Source organism: Tupaia chinensis, unplaced genomic scaffold (genome assembly GCF_000334495.1).
Source record: "Tupaia chinensis unplaced genomic scaffold, TupChi_1.0 Scaffold000430_1, whole genome shotgun sequence".
NCBI classification, from domain to species: domain Eukaryota; kingdom Metazoa; phylum Chordata; class Mammalia; order Scandentia; family Tupaiidae; genus Tupaia; species Tupaia belangeri.
The window spans coordinates 2,426,464-2,445,776 of NW_006159935.1; the positions used below are offsets into that span (position 1 = coordinate 2,426,464).

Genomic DNA, 19,313 nt, shown 5'->3' on the forward strand with positions numbered 1-19,313 from the left:
GACCCATAAAAAAAAAAAAAAAAAAAAAAAAAAAAAAAAGCCCTAAAATAATGATGATGATGATAAACAAAATTAAATAAATAACTCTTTTTAAAAAACTTCCAACTTCTCCACATGAAAAACTTCTTGATTCTACCTGTTATGCTTTATCTGTCGGCCTTTTTTAAAAGCCACCCTAAGCCACCTGCTGTTTTAGTACATGCTCGAGCTCGCACAGCCTCTCCCACGTGCTGTTCTAACGTGCACGTCCTCACCCAGCAAGCCTAAGTCACCACTCGATGTTCGCCCTTCCAGTCTTGCTGCATCGGAGTGAGGCTTCCCAGTACACATTACTCAACTGTGGAACAAACACGTCACTCTACACCACTACTGTTTACAAATCTAACTTTCCATTAAGGTTCTAAGTTTCTAAAGACAGGGATGTTATTGTTCATAACAGAATCACTAAGAATTAGCACAGAGCAATACATAGTAAATTAAACGATTATTCATTATATTGAACAGTTCCACTTAAATCTACATAGACTATGAATATCGTTACTCAATAACCAATTGTTTAATTATTCTGAGACACCTAAACATGGCATAAAAGATGTATGCTATTATACCCTGTTCTCTAAGCCTTTTGGATAGAAAAATGTTGGTTTCATATAATTAAGTTCATCAGAACAAATGACTAAGGGGCAAAAAAGCATACCTTTTCATATAAATACATAGTTTCTCCAGCTCGGGCATCCATTTGAATGCTTCCCCAGAACCACTAGGTGAGAGAAAAAACACTTTAATTAGGAGTTTAAATGTACCTTACCAGGAGTTACTAGTAATATTTTAAAAAACTAATCTCATTCTGTAATGACTTGCCTCTTGCTTGACAACATAAAGTCTCTTCAAAGGTTCAAACGGAAGTTCTTTTACTATGTTCTCCTCAACCACGAGGTGAGTGCACCTTTCATCGCCAACTGGTAAATAGTCACCTCCTACAGAGGAGCGCAAACGAGCACGAGTCAGTCAGACTACCGGTCCCCTGATCCAAGGCTTAAAGTGATCCAGGAAGAGATTTCGATTGTATAAGAACACAGTAAGTACTGGGCAGGTCTGGGGAATGATATATAACATTTAAATTATGTTAAATTTTACCTTGCATTTTAGTCATTTCTTCCATATTAGTTTTCTCTTCATCTGAAAATCCCAGGAAACTTAGAACACAATCTTGAAATGGAGGAACTTTAAATTCATTTCTAAAATCATCATCTGCTGCACAGAAATCCCTAAAACCAAAATATAAACCTCTAAAATCAGTTTAACTTAAATACAAATAATTAGGTATATCAGTCTATGAGTCTACAGTAATTTCAAGGTCTTAGCATAATATAGTTGTTGAAAGTGCATAAATCTGGTCTTAAAATCCGGTACTCCTCACTTAATGACAGTTCTGCTCTCACGACTAGGTCACTGAGCGAACTGTTCGATGAGCGAGGAGCTCGAAGGCGGTGTGGCTGCATGGAGACACCGTAGGATATGTGCTTTGTTTTCAGTAGCTATCACGTGACACCACACTGGAACAACGTAATTCTATCCACACAAAAAGCATACATTAGGTGAGAACCAGAAGGCACCAAACACACCACAACACAATGCAACTCCTGCGTTATCATTTTTATTTGTTCTAAATACTGGGCTTTTGGAAAAGTCATGACACATTTTGCATGGAAAAACAGAAAAATACATCTGACTGTTCCGCAACCCACTACTACTACAGGTGCATAAGAAAGTACAGATCAGTAGATGAAATACGCAATCTCGCATGGCTGCGAACACTTAGTGTAGTGGAAATGAGACAAAGACTGGAAGGGGGTTACTATGACTCTCCCAGGCAGAAGTGGAGACCCAAAATTCTGACAGGATGGAGAAGGGACTGGGGCATGACTATGCCAACTGTGGGGTACGTCCCTCCCCACCCCCCATCTCTGTCAAAAAAGTACAGCTCTCTGGCAATTAAAAAAACATATATTCACAAGGTACAATCCAAAGATATCACAAATGTCTTTCAATTTTCAACAATTCTTCTTATAATTTTGTTCTTTCTAGATTTTATTCCCTAGGCTACCCAAAGATTGAATTCAGTTTTTATACTATATGAGTTTAGTTTTTTTCACTCGTGAACTTATTTTTAAAACACAGTATGTTTAATTCACATAATTATTGGATTTCGAACACTTACTGTTCATTCCGTCTTTCCCAAGCTTTATAAATCCATTCTGGCTTCATAATTGGAGTACCTAGGCTCACAGCAACCTACAATTACAAATACTAATTATAATGTATTTTCACCTTAAACACCCGCATTTTAAAAAGTTCTACGCAATTATATATACACTTTTTGTATAGTTTTAGATCACCATTCATCTGCCTTATAACAAAATATAAAGAAAAATTAACAGAAAAAACTGTTTTTCAGGGGCCAGAAGGGAAGATAGTGGTTAGGATGCTGGACTCACACAAGGCCAACCATGGTCCAAGCCTTGGACCTAAAGGCTTGAAAATCATGCTGAGAGAGGGCCGGCAGGCGGTATGGTAGTTAAGGGCACTCACAGCTGACTGTGGTCCAAATCCCAGACCTGGCAACTTGCTTTCTCATTTTCCCTCCCTCTTTTTCTCATTCTGTCCCTCTCTGGTCAAATTAAAATAAATAAATAAATGAATAAAGTTAAATAAAACAATTCTTAAAAAAATAAATAAATAAATAATAAAGGAAATTATGCTGGACACATGTGCATCAATGCCCAAAATCCTAAGAGAATGAGAAGGAACTGCAGTGCGGCCATCCCCCCTTAGGAGTGACTTCTCAATTTCCCTCTCTCTGAATCTCTCTGTCTCTCTCATTTCTGACAAGTGCACATGCCCTATGACAAAAACCTAAAAACAAATAAACCTCTGTTTCAATCCTATAAATTAGGTTAAAATAACTTTAAAATGAGTTCCATGGTGTCCAAATTGTTTCATTATTTTAATTTAAGTAAATATCGGGTCGTCGAAAAAGTCGTGATGCATTTTTTGCATATAAAAACCTAGAAAATACATGTCATGAATTTTCCAACGACCCACTAGATCTCTGAAGCTGGTAAGTGCATTTTAGTGAAATTTCTGTTTCTCCTTTCTTCATGTTTATTTCCTTGGTACTGACCCCTAAGACAGCACTACAGGAGAAAACACCTAAGTCACTAAAACTGTAGCTATCAGATGGAAAGTTTAAGGTAAATTCAATAGTACCCTAAAACTACTATTTGCTACATAAACACACTGAGAGGAGGGTAAGAACAAATGATAAACTCTTGCTAGGATACTCAACTAAAGTCCTTTTCTTAAAAAAAAGAAAGAAAGAAAGAAAAGAAAGATTTATTGATTCACTTCATAACCAAGAGACAGGGAGGACCTTCCATACGATCTCACCAAGACGTGTTCTCCCCTCGACCTTCCAGGGTCACCAGCACACAATGTGCCCAGGGCAACCCGAGACCCAGACTCAGAGCCCTCTGTTCTAGTTCCAGCATACACCGTGGTGCCCCGACCCCCTGTGCCGCCATGGTGGGCTTCAACTACAATCTTAAACTGAGGTTTCAATTCTAATACGAGTACTGTCTCCTGTTTTACAATTTTCTCGAGTCAAATCTTAGAACTATTTTATAAGAACTGAGCTCTGTTCTTACATGGCCACTTAAACTTAAGAGTATAAAATATCTGCTCCCACATTACCTGACTCTCATTTACCAATGATCGTAATAACCTTTGCTAATACTACTCACCCATCCAGTGTAATACATCTACCAACCCTCAGAAATCTGCGATCTTTCAGTACCTAGTTCAACGTCTACTGCCCTCGTAAAACCTAGGGGTCAGGCCAGCACCATGGCATTGCACTCCAATGCTCTGCTCCAGAGAAGTCACATCCGACTTGAGGACCATGGTCTGATCCCTGCCAGGAACACGCACAAGAGCCCAAGCTCTGACGGGGTGGAGACTACAGGGACGAGAACCAGGCGTGACCCTGCGGGGTGTGCTCTCTCTCACACACACTCTCACGTGAGCGCACAAACGCTCTATCATGAGCAAAGGAAAAAACACCCCAAGGGATCACACTCCTATGATTTAAAATTTTACTAAATATACTCATAGCAAAAACTCAACTTGTGATCTTCAATAAACTGCAGAAAAAAATAGACGAGGAAAATATTATTAAATCCACCCCCAAATACTACTATAATGAAATACACAAAAATATCCAAATTTACATACCCTGAATTTTTCTCCTTGTGTACAATTTGCGACCAAATGTGTAACTTTTGAATTAAAGTCTTTTCGAATAACTCCACCCATGTGATGGACCAATGTCACCAACCTGACCTCAAAAGAAGAATTAAGCAACAATGACTTTATGATTAAAAATTTAAAATTATGCTTAGAATTCATTTAACATTTACTAAATACTTTTTATTTTTAAGATATAGATAAAGAGTTTTATAAAGATAAGAAAAGATTAGCTTACTCACTAGCACAGGCAAACTTGCACAAGTAAGCTTAGGAAGATCACAGGAAACTAAGTTAATTAAACTAGCTTTCATACTGCCTAAGTACATTGCTTCTTTTTTAAATACCACACTGCGTAAAAATAATTGTTTTAACACCAAGTTATAGGACATCAAGATTCAGTCCACAAAATTAATATCCATTAGCTCCAACATACAAAATATTAGGAACCAAAGAAAATAAACTCAATGAATTATCTAGGGTAATCAGAATACCTTAAGGCAAACTTATATACAAAAAACTGCACGTATAAACAAAAAACTTCAAATAACCAAGTGGCCAATATGATACTTAACAACAAGATAGCATCTGTTAATTCATACGCCAGTCATCCTAGACAAAACATGTTTCCTTACAAGGCTCTTCAGAATTTTTCTTCACAAAATTTAAAACCTGGTATAGCCCTAGTATTTTCTCTTTCAATATTTTAAAAATAAAACCATGAGACCAAAAAGGAAAGCCAATTTAAGTCTATTTTGATGGAAAGAAGCCCCTTGAGTAGAATTTGTGTTATAATACTTACTAGCTCGTCCTTCTTCCTGAACCCGGTAAAGCACAGTACTAGATTCACCATACTCGTACAATACAGCGGGCGACATGAAAATGGCAAAGCCTGAAGGATACAACAATTTCAAATCTGTGAGTTTTCCTTTTAGTAGGAAATGGTACACTGATTTCTCAAGCTAAAGGTATTCCGTCTCAAGGCCAGCAGGTGGTGTGGTGGTTAATGCACTGCACTCCCACATGACCAACCATGGTTCGAGTCCTGGATCTAACAGCTTTAAAATCATGCTGAGTGCATGTGTGGATGTGCCCCAAATCCCAAAAGTAACATGGAGAAGGGATAGCAGCCTGGCCATTCCTCCTCGAAGGTGCTTTCTCACTTTCCCTCACTGTCTCTGTCTCTCTCCAGTGAGCACAAGGGCTCTGTGGCAAAAACGTAAAAAAACAAACAAAAAAGATATTTCCTACCCAATCAATTTTCACAATCAAAGACCTACTAACATTTTTCAAAACACTACAAAAAAATAATAAAGATTTCAATTTTCATAATAAAAAAGTCCCAAGATTCTCAAATAATATTTGATACATGTAACTTAACCATTACTATCAACAAATTAAACATAATACTAATTTTTACATATACTTGAATCAAATATAATTTCAATGTAAGCTAAAAACCAAAGATATTCAGTAAATGATCTACCCAATGGTTTTACAGACACACACGAGAGCAAGAGAAGATGGTTGGGAAAAACAAATGATTATATTTGATTTGCACTATTATGTAAGAAGATTCTTTACAATTTGGATCTGTGAAAGTTTGATTTTTGAAAGCAACACCTCTGAATCAAACGTTTTAGAAATAAAGATTAGGATGTACTTATTATGAGCATAATGATAGAAGGAATGACAAGCAATTTTACATGGATATGGCAGGCTTAGGAATGGCAAAACAGGGCTGGACAATGGCACAAGTGGCACATGATGCTCTGTGAGGCTAACCCACGTGAGGACAGGCCAGGTGAGCATCCAGAGACTTCTCTGAGCACGTCTGTCAAACACAAGCCTATGATTAGGGGCCGGTTTAAGCGAGGGATGGATCGCAGTGTCAAGACCTTACTGTGAATGCTGCCTCCCTGTTTCTCTCTCTCTCTCCGTCACTTTTAGAAAAAAGTATAAAATATAGTTAAAAAAACAAAAGAATTGGGGGCCAGCCAGCGAAGTGGTGGTTGAGGTGGCTGGACCCCACATGGCTGACTGTACTGCTTGGGTCCTGAACCCAATGGCTTGAAAAACACACCAAGCACTTGTGTATGTATGCCCAAAATCCTGACAGAAGAATAGAGAAGTAAAGAGTACAGTGTAGCCATCCCCCTCCACTGGGAGTGATTTCTCACTCCTCCCTACCCATCTTTCCCCAAAAAACAGATGTGTCCCATAGCAAAATAATAATAATAATAAATAAGCTAAAAAATATGTAGCATGGTGGTTAAGGGTGCTGGACTCCCACATGGCCAACCACGGTTCAAGTTAGAGTTCAAGACCTGGCAGCTTTCTCTCTCTCTCTCTCTCTCTCTCTGTCACTCTCTGGTGTAAGAAGTGAGTAAGTAAAGGTAAATAAAACAATTCTTTAAAAAACGTTTTTTAAAAACTAAATAGGAGCTATGACCACTCATACCCATGTGCTATTTAAAAACAAAAAGCTAAAGTAATTTCCCTAATTTTAAATTATATAGCAAAACAGAAGAGTGATACCTAATCTGTGTGGAGGAGACTAAAAGTTATGAATGTGTATACATTTCTGGAACCCTAGTTTAAGCTATTATTGTGTAAGACTTCATAGGTACTAAGATTCTGTGTGTGTGCATATAAACAGCTGTCACTGTTTCACTTTCAAAGATCTTAGATTTTCACTACTAAAGTTTACAATAATATGAATAAAAGGATAACATTAAAGTAGCCAATCTTATTCCTATCATAAACATTTCATATTCTCAACAATTAACGGGATTTTTAGAGTAAATTTTTTGCTTATTAAAATTAATGAAAAATTAATCTTGAAAAACCATAGTAACTATATATTATTTCTTACCTCTCCTCTTTGTGAGCAATTTAATATAACCGGTGGTCCAATAACTCTACAATCGGCCTTGTGTAAGTCACTGAAGACAGAACCCTGGAAGTCCATGACTACGAATACATTTTCAAACTCTGGAGAATCCAAACCTTCGAATTCTTCCATTGATTCCATCTTTACAGAGGGTACTTTAATGTCCTTGGTTTTTTTCATAGTTATAAGAAATAAAAGTTTATATATTGTATAAATTAATTAATGACTCTAGGTAACATCTAAAAACAATACCTACATTTTTAACATTTTATTTTTATATTTGTAGCAAATAAGAGTTAAATCATACAATAACCAACACTGAACTTAATACTGAACATTTCTTTTATTTGCATTTTTACACATACATGGCTCCATCCACATTAAGATCTTCGTATATGGCAACTGATAAAGAAAATGGCCTCACAGAGGTAGAGGGATGAAGAGCATCTACTGGAGATATGAAAGGATGACAGAAGTATAGAGAGATGTTGACAAACAGAAATAAAACAGCAGATAGGAGGAATAACAGCAATATAAAAAACGCAGAATACAGATGACCACCACCTGGTGCGTATGTCGTAATAAGTAAAAGGGAGGATTGTGAATGTCCCCAACACGAGTAACGACAAATGGTTGAGATGATAGGTATGGTGATTACCCTGAACGGATCATTATACATTGTACTCCTGCACTATAAAATCATATTGTATAAATATGTATCATTTTATGCTTATAAAAAGAAATTTCTTAATAATTAAAAAAAGATTTTATTAGACCGAGCTGTAGCACAGCAGTTAAGCACTGTGCACAGAGAGTGAGATCCCGCATGGCCAACTGCGATTCAGATCCCAGCCGATAGTTTGAGTAGCATGCCAGGCACACGCACAAGCACGTCCTAAGTCGTGACGGGATAGAAAAAGGAGGAAAAAGAACGGTGGCATGATCTTGCCCCATTAGGGTGTCTTTCCCTTTCCCTCTCTCAAACTGGGAAGCACACACGCCCTCTGGCAAAAAACCAAATGAACAAAAAATCTATGCCAGCCCCACTGACTATGGTTAATGGAGCCAGATCCCACACGACCAACTGCAGTTCAAATCCAGCCCTGGAGACTTGAAACAAACACGGGACACAGTGCCTGCCCGCCCAAAATGCCAACGATAGAGAAATGGGAAGGGATTTTGGTGTACCATGCCCCAGTGACCATGCCCCTTTCTCTCTGGTGTATCTCTCACACAATTAAAAGAAAAAATCTTAAATTTTAAAGGTCAATATTTTAGAGGTATAAGCTTCTCATTTATTTAGTAATCACTATAAGTCATCTAGTATGTATATTGAGTTCCATAAAATCAGAATGTTGATATTTTTTAAGAACATACATTTTAATAGTATAGATTAGAAATATATTTACTATTTCTTTTTATTGTCAAAACATAATACCATGTTTTTTCCTGCACATATTAACTATCTTCAAAAACATGAGACAGCACTTAAAATTTACAAAAAAGATGTAGATGAACATAATCATTCCAGTATATATGTGCAGGAAACAAGACAAAGATATAAAATATTTAGGTAGTTACAGTATGGCAAATGTAGAATACAAAAAGGCAAGTTACTTACAATTACCAATAGTTAACACTTTACACATGTATAAAAAAGAATAAAAATATTTAAATACCTGTAACGTTCCTGTGTAAGAAGAGAAGAATTTAGAAGAAAATTCTGAATGTGGGGGTAAATTATTTGAGTTTATTTGCAAGGCTGATATAATAGGCTGAATTCCATACCCTAAAAATTTGTATTTTGTATATTCTAACCTAAATGGCAAATGACATTTGTCATCTTCCTTGGAAATATCACTTTAAAGCAGAAGCTAAGGTTAAATGAGGTCACATGGATGGGCCCTGACCCAATCTGACTCATGTCCTTATAGAGGAAATTTAGACAGACAGAAACACCAGGGACAGAAGCACACAGAGAAGAAATACCACGTGAGGACACAGCAAGGAAGAAGCCATCTGCAAACCAAGCAGAGAGACCGAGAGAGCTGGGACGTGGTCGCCTTAGCCTTGGATTTCTAGCCCCTGGGACGGTCAATCTGTTCCTGAAACTACCCAGTAAATGGTATTTTGTGATAGTCATCCCAGTAAACTAAAATAGCTGGTTTAGAAAATCAGATATAGTGCATATACTAAGACAAACTCCCTTACGATTGTCAGTTATTGTGATTTATAACTTTGGAAGTACAGAAAGAATTTAGCCCAAATATAAAATTAATGAGACTAAAGAAGAGTTTAAATAATCAAATCTTTGTACATGTCTGTCATTTAAATTTAATAGCATCTTCATAAAGTAATTTAGCATTATTTAAAATATGTGCTATGGTTTTAGCTTTCAGAAACCCCCGATTTTTAAATGTGTATAAAACCGTTCCTGTTCATGTAGTCTTGTGGACCTTGTGCCAGATCCCATTCCAGTTACCGTCAAGGGAAGTGCAGCATGCCACATGCAAGGGGGTGGATGACCTACCATATTAACCACACTTCTTAGTAACTTGTCATCCGATTTCCCAGGACGACTTTCTTTTATCTTTATAACAGGGACTTCCATTATTTTAATAGTCTGTGAAAAAGAGACTTAAGTATGAGGTTAAGAAATCTATGAAAACTATTTACACACTCATGGAAGAAAAACAGCTTAAAAAAATAATAAAAAACAAAACTCAATACCTTTAAGGCTTTTATAAGTTCTTCTTGTTTTCCAGCTTCTTGAACCAGTATCACTCTTGTTTCAATCTGAGGCATTTCTTCTGTTAAAATTTAAAATGTTTGAGTAGTTTACAGGTAGTGTCATAATCAGTAGTTCCTGATCTCTTTGTTGGCTACATTTGGTATGTTTCCTATCTTTAAGGGAAATCACGCATTCTCTAAAAGACTTCTCAGTTTATTAAAAAAAAAAAATACTTGGCCAGCCACCATGGTGGGGCAAGTAGTAGGGTGTCACTCTGTGATTGTGGAGCCACAAAAAAGGCCCAGTTCAGACCCCGAGCCAATCTGAACAGGAAAGGTAAAGTGGCACCAGCCTGCAATCGTACAGTGGGAGGACGGTGGTGTGATAAGATGCTGTCAAAAACATCTCTCTAGCTCCCTCATGAGAACAAAGAGCAGGGGGGTGGGGGCCGACCTTACAGCACAGCAAATAAGCACTGTGCACAGGGAGCCCAATCCCACATAGCCAACAACTACAGTTCAAAGCCCAGCATCGGTGGCCTGAAAAATACGTACGGGTATGCCCGAAATCTTGGTGGGATGGAGAAATGCAAGAAAAAGGACTTCAGTGAGACCATGCTCGACTGGGGGAATATGCAAGCACTCGCTCTCTCTTTCACAAGTGCATACATCCTCAGACAGTTAAAAATGAAAAAAGGGCCATATATCCCTTTAGAAGGCTTAAGTAGCCCATATACAAGCATTCACAACCTTGCATAGCCAACCTTTCCAACAGTGGATACAACTTCAGGAAAGGTCTGTTTACATAAAGGGATAGAAGAAATGGCTCTTCGACTCATCAGTAATAACAGCCATAAGTGAATAAATTCTAATTAAAATGTTATAGCTAGATGGCCCTCATACAGAAAAAGAATTTCCAACATTAAGATGCTTTCCCTTTTTCAAAGTTGCAAGCATTAATTCAAATGATAATCATAAAATCTACACAGTGTAAAGAGACTGTCAACAAATAATTACTCAATACCTATGCTCTACCATAACAACTGGTATTACAGTAAATCATAAGAAAGCCATTAGTAAGTTTAAGATTAAAAAAGCAATTTGGGCTTTTACAGCAGATAATGAGTTTACCTTCAACATATGAAGTAGATGCAATAAATAAGTTTTCTTTGGAAGTTTCAGTAACTTTAGAATCAAAAATGGAAGAGTCTGCCAAGCTAGTCCTCCCAGCAGCAGATATTAATACACTGTTGTCGGCCATTGTTTGTACTTTTATACTACAGTGGGCTGAAAAAACATAATTTGAAATAAAAACACATGAAATAAAGATAACTGTGGGTAAAAGAATCAGAAGCATACTTTTTTACCTAGAATTATTGCCTATTTTCCTTAAATTCTCTTGCCATTATTATAACCCATTTTTCTTAGTATTGATCCAAACTCATTCAACTTCTGAGCTTACTTCCTTTTCTGTAAAATAAAGATACTAATATCTCAGTCACAGGGATACAGTAAAATTAATATAATGTGTTGAAAACACAGAGAATATTACCTGACATATATAAACACTTAACATGTAATCTATGCTCTAGCCAGAGAAACTGAATAAGAGGAAGCAACAAAGAGTATCCAAATTGGAAAGGAGGAAATCTGTCAAACAACCCTGTTTGCAGATATTATCTTATATACATAAAACCCTAAAGACTCCACACACACACACAAACACACAACAAAAACAAAACAAAACAAGAAAACTCTTGGAACAAATAAGCAAATTCAGTAAAGTTGTAGGATACAAAATCAGTATTAAAAAAGTCAGTGGCATTGAGCCAGACCGATAACCTAGCAGTTAAGAGTGAGATTCTATCTACATGGCAGACCATATTTCAAATCCCAGGCCTAGTAGCTTAAAAACACGCCGCTTCGGCTGGCAGGCGGCATGGTGGTTAAGGGCACTGGACTCAGACATGGCCCACTGCGGTTCAGATCCCAGAACTGGCGGCTTGCTTTCTCACTTTTTCTCTTTGGTCAAATTAAAAATAAACAAACAAATAGATGAATAAAGTAAAATAAAATAATTCTAAAAAAAAAAAATTTTTTTTTAAAATGCCAGCTCAAAATCCCGAAAGGATGGGAAAGTGGAGAAGGGACCGCCGCATGGCCACGCCCCATTGAGTGGTGCTTTCTCCTCTCCCTGCTTTTCTCTCTCCAGTGAACATATGTGCCTTCTGGGAATTTTAAAAAAGAAAAAGAAAATCAACAGCATTTTTATACACCAGTAACAAAATAGCTGAATAAGAAATTTTAAAAAACAATTCCTCTGACAATAACAAACAAATAGTAAAATACCTAAGAATAAATTGAACCAACAAGGTGAAAGAGCTCTATAGTGAAAACTAAAACAAATTGAATGCAAAGAAAACACCATGTTTGGGACCAGCAGTTGGCATAATGGCCATGTTGCTGGACTCCCATGTAGTCGACCACAGTTCGAGTCCCGGACCCAGTGGCTTAAACTCATGCCAGGTGCGTGTGCGTGCGTGCCCAAGACCCTGGGAGGAGAAAGGAGGAGAAGGGATTGTGGCGTGGCCATCCCCTGGGTGGGGGAGGATTTCTCGCTTTCTGTCTCTCTGGCTAACACACGTGCCCTATAGCAAAAAACTCTCTCAAAAAGAAAAGAAAAAAAACATGTTAAAGGATTGGAAAAATCAGTAGTGTTAAAATTTCTATACTAGGGCCCAGCATGGAAGAGTCCATGGCATGCTGGTTGAGACACTGGACTCCCACATGGCTTACTGCAGTCTGAGTTTCAAACCTGGTGGCTTTCTATCTCGTGAGCACACATGCCCTACAGCAAATTTTTAAAATAATAAAAAATAAAATTAAATCATCTTTAAGGGGAAAAATTCTATACTGCCAAATCAGTGTGGTACCTATCAAGATACCAATGATACAGGAATAGAAAATATAATTATAAAATTTGTATGGAATCTCCAAAGACCTTGATATAGCTAAAACAATCTTAAGCAGAAAAAATAGAGTTCTCAGCATCATACTACTGGATTTATAAATATCCTATAAAGCCATAGTAACAAAAACAGCACGGTACTGGCAGAAAAACGACACAGACCAACAACAGAGAACCCAGAAATAAATCCATGTGTACACAGTCACCTGACTTTTTTTTTGGGGGGGGGTGAGGTTTTTGCTATAGGGCACATGCACTCACCAGAAAGATAGAGACAGAGAGACAGAAAGCGAGAAATCATCCCCCGGGGGGGATGGTCACGCCGCAATCCCTCCTCCTCCATTTTCCTCTCGGGATCTTGGGCACGCACACGCACCCAGCGTGAGTTTAAGCCACTGGGTCCAGGAATCTAAAGGTCGACTACGTGGGAGTCCAGTAACATAGCCATTATGCTAACTGCTGGTCCCCCAGCTGACTTCTGATAAAGGACTCAAGAACATCCACTGGGGAAAAGGCAGACTCGGCAACTAATGGCACTGGGGAGACCAGAAATCCAAATGCAGAGGAATGACACAGACCTCTATTTCTCACCATATCCGAAAATCAACTTCAAACCAATTACAGACATAAAACCTGAAACTATAAAGTTACTAAAAGAATAAAAATAAAGAAGGGGGGAACTCATCAGAACATTGATATGGTCAAAGAGTTCTTGAATAAAACCGTAAAAGCACAGGCAACAACAGCAAATATGGATGCTTCCGCACAGCAAGGAAACAAATAGTGAAGAAACAACCCACAGAATGAGAGAAAATGTTTGCACACTATCTATCCGACAAGAGATTAATAACCAGAATATACAAGGAACTCAAACAATTTAGCAGCAAACAAAACCAAATATCCCACTTTTTTTAAATGGTCAAATTACCTGAACAGTTTTCAAAAGAAGCTATATAAATGGCCAACAAACATGGAAATGCTCGACATCATTAACCATTAGGAAAATGCAAATCAAAAATCACAAGGAAATAGCATCTCTCCCTAGTTAGAATAGCTATCATCAAAAAGTAACAAATGCTGGCAAGGATTCAGAGAAGAGGGTACTCTTTTACATTGTTAGGGAAATGTAAATACCGCCATTATGGAAAACAGTATGGAGATTCCTCAAGAAACTAAAAATACAGAAGCTGGCGTAATGGCTATGTCGCTGGACTCCCATGTAGTTAACCAGAGTTCGAGTCCCGGACCTGGTGGCTTAAACTCATGCCAGGAGCGTGTGTGTGCATGCCCAAGATCCCGGAGAGGAGAATAGAGAAGGGATTGCGGTGGCCATCCCCTCTGTCTGGCTTTCTGTCTCTCTGTCTTCTCTGTTTTTCTGGCGAGCACACACACCCTATAGCAAAAACCTCTCCAAAAATAAATAAAAATAGAACTGCCATATAATCTAGCAATCCTACTAGGCATATATTCAAAGGAAAGGAAATCAGTATGTCATAAAAACACACTACAGCATCACTCACAATAGTCAAGACATGGAAGCAGCCTGTGTCCATCAACAAATGGGTAAAAATATTGTAACACTAACACACACACACACACACGATGAAATACTACGCAACCATTAAAAAGGGTGAAATCCAGCCATTTGAATTCAAATGGGTAAGTCTGAAGAACATTATGTTAAGTGAAATAAGCCAGTTACAGAAAAAGAAAAAACCATGTCCTCCCTCATATGTGGAAATTGGAAAAAACGACCTCATAGAAGCGGAGAAATGCAGAATGACTACCGGAGAATGAGAACGATGGGGACAGGAAGAGAGAGACGGTGATCAATGGAAACGAAATTGCAGACAGAAAGAGCAATGTCTAATGTTAAAAATACAGTGAGGATATGGCCAGAACTCACTGTATATGATGTCACAAGTGGCTGAGATAACCAGCATATTCATTGTCCTGACCGACTGCACACTGTATGTACTGAAATAAAATCATTCCAATTGTTACATTAATAAATTAATTTACAAAATGTCATCATAATTATTCTGCCTGCCTCTTCAACACCTTTGCCCTAAACCAACCTATTTCTCTTTCTGAATTCAGTCAATACCCCATTGACACACAGCTACCCCACAAAAATTCTAGCCAAAAACTTGAAACCCTTCCTTACTCTTTCCTCTACTTCACTCCTCCTCTGCAAAATTTCTACTGATCCTATCTTATTTATCTCTGGAACTAAGCCCTTCTTCTCTAAAACCACCTCATGATGGCCACTTGGTCTAATACAGCAGATCCAAACAACTTTATCACCAGTTTATTCAGAATCACTCTCCTCATGGATTTCAGGATTACGGTCCTAAAAGCAAATGAAGTCCCATCTCCTGCTTAAGAACTGCTGGGGATACCCTTCCTTATAAGTTACGTCTGGTTCACCACCAAGTTTACAATTTGGTCCCACTCTACCTATTCTGTCCCACGACCCTGAGTTCACATGCTCTAGTGACAATACAGTACTCATCTTTAAAATAAGAATCACAATTTACTTTACACCTACTTGCATTTAATAATGCTCAATTCTCCATCTAGTATATCTTCCAATTCCCAATCCACCACTCCTGATTCGTCCTCTATGGATTTCTCCGAACCTCATGCATAACTGAACTGTTACCTTACCAATATTTCATACTACTTTGCAAATATCTCTCTGTAAGATTGGACAAGACAATTTGCATGAGCTAGAGCCAATATAACTCTGAACTATGAAAAAAAAAAACAAAAAACTCTGTTTAAATTTCAAAAGTTAGGCAAACAGGAAATAAAGAAAAAATTCAATAGATTTTCATTGGTTCAAATTGGGCCTATTATATAAGGTAATTATCTTAAAGTAAATTCTAAAAACAGGTAAATGTAAAGAGTAAGCCCTAGCATGGGAACCAGCAGTTAGCGTAATGGCTATGTCGCTGGACTCCCACGTAGTTGACCTCGGTTCGCGTCCCGGACCCGGTGGCTTAAAACTCACGCCGGGCGCATGTGCGTGCGTGCCCAAGATCCCAAGAGGAGAATGGAGGAGAAGGGATTGCAGCATGACCATCCCCCCTGGGGGGTGATTTCTCGCTGTCTCTCTCTGTCTCTGTCTGGCAAGCGCACACGCCCTATAGCGAAAACCTCTCAAAAAAAAAAAAGAAAAAAGAAAAAAAGAGTACGCCCTACCTTTATCTAGAGGCTCTGTTCTACCTTATCCTTTTCTTATGTCTTCAGACTAGTAAATATGAAGTAGTCTTAAAAATGTTTTCTTTTTTCTTTTTTTCCCTTAAGGGAACCAGCAGTTAGCGTAATGGCTATGTCACTGGACTCCCACATAGTCGACCGCGGCCGGCGGCTTAAAACTCACGCCGGGTGCGTGTGCATGCGTGCCCAAGATATATCTCTGTCTGTCTGGCGAGCACATGCGACCGCCCTATAGCAAAAACCTCTCAAAAAAAGAAAAGTTTTCTTAAAATGAGCATCATAAAAAAAGTCTATGCATAGTTCAAAATCAAAAATAAACTCCCATTTTAAGTATATTTTTTGGGTAAACTTTCAAAATCCCCTCACATACAAATACATCTTCATCCTCCTCCATATTCTCAGCAGTTCGAATTGTGCACTGGAAAAGCAGGACCGCAGCATCATCGGTCCTGGGTGTGACACGAGCACTGTGGAAACGTGCCCAACAGTAGCAGACCCAAGCTCCACGCTCAGCAGCTTGACAGTCAGACATTGCAAAGGTCAGGAGATTCAGCTTCTGGGCTCAGCTCTGCACTTACCGGTTCAACCCCAGTTCCCACACCGGTGAAATGTGTTCAGTACCACTTCAATCCAGTTGTGATGAAACTGAATAGCTGTCTTCAGATGGGTGCCAATCACTATTATCATACAATACTGACAAGGTGGGTACTTCTTATTGTCTTACCAAACATCCATGTCAATCTCCAAAGGAGTGCTGCAATAGCTATCACTGAGTCTTTATTTAGACCAGTAATCGAGTCTCTCTAGCCTTCATTATTTGCTCATCTAAGTCTCCTACGTGCAATCACTTCCAGTAAAAAGGAAAGGCTCTAAATAGGCTTTCATTCAAATCCCTACAAAAGAATGTGTACCAACAAAGGCAAGAGAAGAACTAAACCTGCTTTAAGAATTGAAGGAAGAGGGATTTTAATACATCAAAATACCGGGGCCAGCAGATGGAGTAATGGCTATGTCGCTGGACTCCCATGTAGTCGACTACGGTCCGAGTCCCGGACCCAGTGGCTTAAACTCACGCAGGGCACGTCCGTGTGCGTGCCCAAGATCCTGAGAGGAGAATGGAGAAGGATTGTAGCGTGGCCATACCCCCTGGAGTGTGATTTCTTGCTTTCTATCTCGCTGTCTCTTTCTGGCAAGTACACATGCCCTATAGCAAAAACCTCTCCAAAAAAAAAATCAAAAATACCATCTGAGTTAACATGTTTTTCTTACGCCTCCCGCTTAAAGGCCACCAGAACGGATGATTAGACCAGATCCTTGGCAGTAGTAATGAGCATCTCAAGAGAAGCTGGATCCCATGAGGCCAGCCGTTGAGTCCCGGTCCAGTTCATCTGAAACCCTCCAGGCAAGCAGGCAAGATCACACACCGCTGCTCAAGAGCCACAGGACTGAGAACTGGAGGACGGGGCTTGGGACTGCCATACCCAGACCCCGTGTGAGGAGCTTCCGCTCACACACGCTTTCTCTTTTTCTCTCTCTCATACACATATGTGCTATCGTGAATAAAGAAAACATTCTGATTGCATTACAAATACAAGTGCCAGGCCGGGCAAGTATGTGTGTGTGCCTAAAGCCCTGAGAGGAGAATGGAGAAAGGATTACAGCATGGCCATCTTCCCACGGGTGATTCCTTGCTTTCTCTCTGTCTCTCTAGCGAGCATACCCACCCTATAACAAAAACAAAACACACACACACACACAAAACCTCTAAAAATAAATAAATACAGGTGACTGGGGCCAGCAGGTAGAGTGGTGGTTAAGGCGCTGGACTCTCACATGGTTCAAGTTCTGGACCCAGTCGCTTGAAAATCACCTGGGTGTGTTTGCATCCCTGGCTAAAATCTCAGGAGGACAATAGAGTAAAGGGATTGCAGTGTGGCCATTGCCCTGGGGGAGGGTGGTCTCACCTTCCCTCTCAGTCTCTGGTGAGTACATGCACCCTATTGCAAAAAAACTTTAAAAAAATAAAAAAATAAAAAAAGTTTTAAAGCCCAAGTAATTAATAAGAAAATTGTCCCTGATAATACTTACACGATCAATTTATTGGCAAAACAGCTTGAAACTTTATAAACAAAAAGAGGTGCATGGTAAATCGATGACACAAGTCACATCTAAGTCTGAAGAACAAACTGAGATACACCAATCATTTTGACATCGACTCCAGAAACTTTCAAAAGCCACACAATAGGGTCAGTGTTCCCAGCTTACTTCCCAACCAAAAACAAACTCAAGATTTTGACTAAATACACATGCCCCTTTTTAAACCCGAAGAGAAAACCTGTCCTTTAATCAAATACTAACTTCAGGTTTCCATGTACTCATGTTTTTAAAACAATCATATTTCAGAGTGAAGGACCAAAATGCAATAGGGGACAAGTCGTTAGTATAATTAGTAACATTAGGAGGAACAATTAATATTTGGCTCATGTTTAATATGCGACTCTGTCTTACCCCTTTAGCTTGCTCTTAGTCTTCGCAGTAATCCTAGGAGGCAGGGGCTGTTATTATCCCCACGTTGCAGGTGGAGAAACCCAGAAACAGGCTAAGCAACTTCCCCTAAGTCACACTGTTGGAAAGCGTCAAACAGAAAATCAAAGCCCAGCTGATCCCACAGGCTGCGCTTTCAACCACAGACATCTGAGGCCGGGAGTGGGTGGAGGGCAAGAGGACAGCCAGGCTTATCCTTAAATATGACAAAGTTAACTTCCTGCAGGGAACAGCCCAGGCACAGCCCCACCGGGAAACCAGCAGTACTCTGATAAGCCGGGAGGGCTGCGGCTGCCGCCCGCGGAGGCGCAGAGCCAGCCTTTCCCGCTGCCCCTGCACCCGCAGACACTTCCGGAGAGCGCTCCGACCCCGCGAGGCCGAAGATGCCCGGCAGCCCCGGCGCCCGCGGGTTCGCGCCCGCCTCGCTCCGCTGGGAGGGCCGGGAGCAGAGGGCGGGCAGAGGAGCCCCCGGCTCTGCAGACGCTCGCCCGCTCCCCCTTCCCGCGCCATACCAGAGTCCTTACTTACCACTAAGCTAAAAAAAAAAGACAAAACCCGAGAGTTCCACCGCGTCAAGCTCCAACTCCGACTCTCACGGACGCCGCCATTCCTGGCCGGTGGCCGCCACAGCCAGTTCAAAAACCGAGC

The 19,313-nt window shown here is 39.5% G+C and overlaps 1 protein-coding gene across 2 annotated transcripts in view; it reads right to left on the reverse strand.

The window, feature by feature from the left end:
* ECT2 (epithelial cell transforming 2) overlaps nt 1-18,898 on the reverse strand; it is a 66,015-nt gene extending 47,117 nt beyond the window's left edge. Inside the window, exons 1-11 of one of the 2 annotated variants that reach the window (XM_006155049.3) lie at nt 18,630-18,898; nt 11,060-11,215; nt 9,929-10,008; nt 9,729-9,821; nt 7,181-7,363; nt 5,108-5,197; nt 4,294-4,401; nt 2,222-2,295; nt 1,138-1,268; nt 862-977; nt 698-760 (exon numbers count right to left, since the gene is read on the reverse strand). In XM_006155049.3, coding sequence (XP_006155111.1) covers nt 698-760; nt 862-977; nt 1,138-1,268; nt 2,222-2,295; nt 4,294-4,401; nt 5,108-5,197; nt 7,181-7,363; nt 9,729-9,821; nt 9,929-10,008; nt 11,060-11,189 — 1,068 coding nt within the window. In that variant the 5' untranslated portion in view covers nt 11,190-11,215; nt 18,630-18,898. The remainder of the gene's footprint in view (nt 1-697; nt 761-861; nt 978-1,137; nt 1,269-2,221; nt 2,296-4,293; nt 4,402-5,107; nt 5,198-7,180; nt 7,364-9,728; nt 9,822-9,928; nt 10,009-11,059; nt 11,216-18,629) is intronic. The other variant, XM_006155048.3, reaches the window with a different exon arrangement.
* Between the last annotated feature and the right edge of the window lie 415 nt (nt 18,899-19,313).